The 6000-nt window shown below is 39.4% G+C and overlaps 1 protein-coding gene across 2 annotated transcripts in view; it reads right to left on the bottom strand.

Annotated features, from left to right (window-relative positions):
• Window positions 1-244: 244 nt before the first annotated feature.
• LOC110038860 (protein MODIFIER OF SNC1 1) overlaps window positions 245-6000 on the bottom strand; it is a 29867-nt gene continuing 24111 nt past the window's right edge. Inside the window, exons 9-11 of one of the 2 annotated variants that reach the window (XM_020743777.1) lie at window positions 5704-5787; window positions 3329-4881; window positions 245-2566 (exon numbers count right to left, since the gene is read on the bottom strand). In XM_020743777.1, coding sequence (XP_020599436.1) covers window positions 485-2566; window positions 3329-4881; window positions 5704-5787 — 3719 coding nt within the window. In that variant the 3' untranslated portion in view covers window positions 245-484. The remainder of the gene's footprint in view (window positions 2567-3328; window positions 4882-5703; window positions 5788-6000) is intronic. The other variant, XM_020743778.1, reaches the window with a different exon arrangement.

The following is a 6000-nucleotide window of genomic DNA, read 5'->3' as shown; positions in this document are numbered from 1 at the left end:
TATATTTTTTTAATAGAAATAAAATATAAAAAGTAAAAGTGATCCCAACAACCCCTTAAATGTCCAGATGAAGAACAATGTCCATTGACAGTGTATAAAACAATGAAAAAGACGAAGTAAATCTACCTTCCAGCCACCTCCAATGAGGTAGAGCCGTCAAAACAACATCATCCAACCCAACCCGAAAAAAACACGACATTAACATCCATCTTCCCAGGACAAACAAAACAAACTCAAGCTGCGCTTCCCAGGAGAAAGTATCCAAGTTAGGCAAAAGAGAAGAAAAACAGTCGTCTGATTAAAAAAATAAAAATCACCAATACATCAAATGCATAAACTAACCTGTGGGATAGCTCAAGCCTGAACAAAGTAAGCAACCATCAGAATCTGCTATCTGAATAAAGTCTACCATATATTCCATATCTCGCAGACTGCCATTTTTAGTTAAAATGAGACCGCTACGACATTAAGGACAATCTGCATCTCATCCTACCATATCATAAGAACCATTCACACGAACTGAAGCACCGCCACGCCGATGCCCATATAAATGACCGCCTCGTCTGGTGTGATGGTGACCTTGCATGCCATACCTTGATCCAGATGAAACTCTGTGGGCTTCCGATGATTCTTCGCGAGCACCAGAGTTCTTCTGAAACATGTCACCATCTTTGTTGTGACCACTCTGGTACTCAAACTGCTGCTCTATGGTTTGTGAAGGCAGCAGCTTCTCAGTAGCTCTCTGTCCTCCGCCTCCTTTATAACCATGCTGATATTGCTGGGAATGAACCTGAGATTTAGGTTGCCAAAGAGACTTCATGTGACCAGAACCAGCATTCGGGTTTTCATTTCTTGAAGAATTCCTGTCCCCAGAGTCAACTGGAGCTGCAGGCTGCCATTCTTTTTTGTTAGGCAGCTCACCCTGTAACGCTTTGCTATGAGGAGCATAGCTGGTTCCATCAACCTTGACTTCTTTAAATTGCTGCCGTTTCAGTCGGGTTGTGCCGTGATCCTTAACAATGTCTGATGTAGTTATAAGCTCGTTCTGTGGATTCTTATTACTACCTTCATCATCACTGGGTTTTGAATGTTGGTGCTCAGATGTCTTCTGAACCGATTTAGAAGGTCCAGAAGATTGTTCGATCTGTTCGTGCGATGGAGCCTCGCCAGGATTTCGTTGACGCCATGATGAATGTGTCTTGCCCTGCCTGCTTTGCTTATTATCTTCTGTATTCATAGAAATCAATGCCGTTTTTGCAACAGTAGAGCTAACATCTTTGCCAGTTACAGCACTTGATGAGGCCAATTCACGCTTCCCAGAATCAGCAGAAGATGACGCTGAGACTACTGTAGAAGATGACTGGTGGGAGTCTCCCTGCAGTGATAATTCTTTCGCAATTGGCTTAGGAACATATCTCTCTATCTCTGCCCTTTTGGCTTTTGCACCATTACGTGTGTCTTGCACATTCTTCCCATCTGACAGATTAGTTAATTCACCTGCACTGCTCTTGTGAGACTCAGAAGATCCATCTTTGTTCACCACCTTCACAGGCGCCCAGACCACAGTCTCACCACCTATATACTTGGCATTTGCTTTATCAGATTGACCGTTTTTCGTTGGCTTCCTATGAGGTTGAGATTTCCAGTTATTGGTTGCCCTTTCAGTGGTTATTTTAGCAGGTTCCGACCCTGACTGATTAGGTCCAGCTTTTAAATCCATGGAATCCTGATCTCTCAAACTTTCATTTGAATTATTTTCTTGAACTGACAGGGGCTCAAACAATTTTGCTGGGGTCTTAGTTCCATCACTGTCCAATACAACTTTTCCAGAGCTGCCTTCTTGTTGCGCTACATGTGGTAACTGAGAGTTTAATTTAGTATCATTCAACTTGTTCTTATACTTTGGACCACGATTATTCTTACTAGCCTGAACAGGGGGAGGATCACTGTTGAGAATTCCAAGACCATCGGATGCGTCTTCATTGACTATGGAAGCACATCTTGTGCTCCCACCACTCTCAGAATTGTTTAACTTCTCCGACTGGTTTCGCTCATCTACATTAGACCGTCTTCTTCTGTTCCATGCTTGTTTTCGTCTTGAAACATTGTTGTCCTGCAAATCGGAGGCAGATTTTCCTGTAGTAAATTCTGGATTACTCTCTTGACCCAACTGCCATGACTGCTCACCAACCGAGACCTGAGCTTGGACAGAGGGGTCAGAAGTCCCAGATGACTGAGTAAGGGACAAGTCAGATGAATCTTTGAGCTTGACAATGTTGGCATCATTAGGATGCTTTTTTGCTTCAGAATCACAAGAAAGGCTGCCATGGAGAGCTCCACTGGCAGTCGTAGTTTTCTCATCCTTACCAGATGTGTTGTGCTTATTTGGGCTGTCATTGTTCAGTGGCTGAGCATGTCTTGAAGCCTGCTTGGAACTTGCAAGAGCTCTCTCGTTCAATTCAGCCAATTTAGCCAGAGCTTTTGCCTTCTGCTCAGCTGTTCGCTCCTCCTCTTCCTTCTGGAGTTGGAGGGCACGCTGCCTTGCCATTTCTTTCAGCTTAGCATGCTGTAATAAAAAAAGAAATGGATGAGCATTGGAAATGATGGATACTTTTCATATCAATCCTAAGTAAAGAAAATCAATTGCTCAACAAAAAACTCGAAGAAATGATCGATAACTTCCATATCATCGTTACATTAATTACACTTTTCTTTTTTACCAGGAAGCATATATCTAAATAACAAACTTAAAAATTAGGGGCCATTTGGGATCATTTTTATTTTTGTTTCATGTTTTAATTTTTAATTTTTAATTTTTAATTTGTAATTTTATTTATTTTGTTTATGTGTCGATTTGGAAAAAATAATGTATGGTTGGTATGTTAAAGCATGTTTAATTTAAAACAAAGGATAAATTACATATAAAAAAACACTAAGCAAATATATTTTTAACAATAAAAACTAAAACAGAAAATAAAAATGATTCCAAAAGATCATAAGCACTTCAAACAAATAATAGAAATGATTCCAAACAGATCATAAGAGCTTCAAACGAACAATAACGCATGCCCACCTAAAAAAAATTTAGATGATACTTTATATTTATAGAACAAGCATTGAAATTAAATAAATAAAAATGATGTGTGCATAAACCAAACTCAATTTTTGTATCATCCATATGAACCAAACTCAATTTTTGTATCATCCATCGTGAACTTCTACAAGGATGTAAATTGTTCTTCTATAAACTATGATGTAGCAACTTCCAAAGAAATTATCCCAGAAACTTATTGTTAAGACTAAATTCAAGAAATGACAGGATCCAAACCTGGACATCATGATCAACAGATTTCAAAGAGGATCGATCACTGACGGAATTGAGAATAAGACGAGAACCCTGGTCATCAGAACCCGCTTTAGATAATTGTGAATCAGGTATAGATAACAAACATCCACTTTTACCAATTGTCACACTTGTTTTCTCCAAAGAATCCATTTCAAGGGAATTATTCGCATCATCAGCACCATAACTGCCAAATTTCAGAGTTCCGTGATGCTCGCCCTTTCCTTTTACATCAAGGACTACCTTCTGATTATGAAACTGTGAATGTACACCATCTTCTGAATAGTTTGACTCGAGAACTGACTCATGTATCATAACCTTTGTAGGTGCATTCGACTTGCTCGTACCCAAATTTCTAGCACCAGAAACGGAAGTACTGCTAGCAGAGCAAGAATTTGCTGGACCAACCCCCGCAAAGTGACCTTCACCACTGCTTGAGCTTTGATTACTTCTCATCTCCTTTGCAGGATAATTCTCACCCTCAAAGTGGGCATCAACAGCCCTTGTTTTACTATTCAAACCTTCAACCTTTTCCATTAGACTGGCATTCTTTTTGACAATGGCTTTTTGTTGATAAGTATCCAGCTTCTTCATTACATTGTGACCAGCAGACTTGCAAGTTCCTAAAGAATTTCTGTCATTTTGATCTACCAAATCATTAGGATATTGACGATGGGAAACCTTGCCATGCTGTTCTTCAATTTTTTCTTCTTCTTTGTAGCTTTGGTCCGTCGAGTAAGGCTCTGGCATTGAGAATCCAGTTCGCCTTCCTTTCTGAGCAGTTGAGGAAACTACTGCAGCATGCTCCTTCCCAGATGCATCCTTCTCTTCATGATTTCCATGCTGCTTTAGTAGAACTCTGTACTGTCCTTGAGTTTCATTAGCTTGGCCAGATATCTCATGTTGAATAATAGTCACAGGAACAGGTCCATCAGGCTGAGGGTGAAACCTCCATGGTTGAGGTGTCTGATTTTCAGAGCGATTCTGGTTATGCAAACCATACTGCCCCGGCATTCCCGCAGTGGAACCAACTTGCTCGGAGGAATTGTCGAAGCTTGGGTGAGTTTCATAGAGAACTGGACCAGGATATACTCCAGGTCTGACAGGAATACCCGACTCGCCGTGTGGAAGGTATGATTCAGGAGGCATGTGCCTGTAAGCTTCACCTTTCTTAAGGTGGACGCCACCTGAAATAGTTTCTGCCCTTGGGAAAGCTTGATTATTAGGTAGTGCACCTGCTTGAACATAAGGATAATACGCATCAACATGATAAGTACCCGGAGGGCCAAATGAGGGTCTATAAAGAACACCAGCCTCATGCCCTCCATGCCAGACTACAGGAGAATGGTGAGCAGGACCATGCCAAGGCCCATATTGTTGAGCTGCCATATGTGCATCTAATAGAGGCTGTGCGTTATGAATGTCCCGATGCCAGTTTTCTGTTCTAGTGGAAGGACCTTCTCCAGCACAAGGAAGAGTATCAGCACTCCAGCTGTTAAAATTTCCATGCAAAGCCAGACCTGGATTTTCATTACCTACTACTCGAGAGAAAAGCCAATCAAATAATTAGATGGTTTAATGTACAGGAATAAACAGGAGAGAGAATCAAAATGGTCCCCCAATGGGGCTATTTAGTCTGAAAACAAGTAAAAGGTCAAATTTAGTTTCCAGACAGGCCCATTAGACAAGTATCCAAATAGTACTGTTCTTTAAACCAATTGAGATTGAAGTTAACGATATTAAAAATGGTATATAGAAAAATGTTTTTTCATGGATTTTTTTGTAAATCTGATTCCCTGCATGCCTTATTTTCCCATGTACAGCATCAAACTTCGTACACATAAGCAGTGAATTGAAATCGTGCCGATCGTGGAGCAAGTTGATTTTTTTTATTAAATAAATTCATTTGACATCTTTGTTATCTTAATTCATTTCAACAAAATATATCGAATTTATTTTTGTGATGATTGAAGAAATATTACAAAAGAGTCAACTTATATTATTTATTGTAAAAAATCTACTTACCCTGCAACCTGCACGATCTCAATCCACTCCAACTACATGTGAAATAAGCTACTAATATTAAATAATTCAATATGAAATTATACATTTCTAAAACACCCATATTTTTTGCACCATTAACTTCAATTTAAAATGGCAGGACTATTTTGGTTCCTACTTAAAGCGTTTTGAGTACCACATCCGTCCGTTTATATAGTCTAAGCGCAAAAAAAGCTCCTCATAAATTGTTGAGGCACCATTTTGAGCTTCTTCTTAAATAGAAAAGGGTCACATAAACTGCCAAAATAGAATAATAAATTTGACATCATTGTAAACTCAGAACATAAACAGAAGCATACCACTGGTTAACAGAGGTTTGGATGTCCCTTTCAAACTTGAAGATAGAGCCGTAGCAGGAGAAGCTGAAACATTTGGGTTTTGACCTGGTAACGGAAGGCGAGTTGATTCTAATGAAACTATTGGGTATATTCAGCTTTACTCAGGAATTAAGGAACAAGAAATATACAACAAAACCCAAAGCCATTGATATCCCATTAAGTCCTTTTACTTGAAAGTAATCCAGTAAGTTAAAAACTCAATAATCATTTTTTTATGGGCTTTGCAGTATTAAAAAGTGAAATTGTCTTTAATCAATT

This window comes from Phalaenopsis equestris, unplaced genomic scaffold, assembly GCF_001263595.1.
Source record: "Phalaenopsis equestris unplaced genomic scaffold, ASM126359v1 Scaffold234178, whole genome shotgun sequence".
NCBI classification, from domain to species: domain Eukaryota; kingdom Viridiplantae; phylum Streptophyta; class Magnoliopsida; order Asparagales; family Orchidaceae; genus Phalaenopsis; species Phalaenopsis equestris.
The sequence above is the reverse complement of the archived record's forward strand: the minus strand, read 5'-3'. Positions and strand labels throughout refer to the sequence as shown.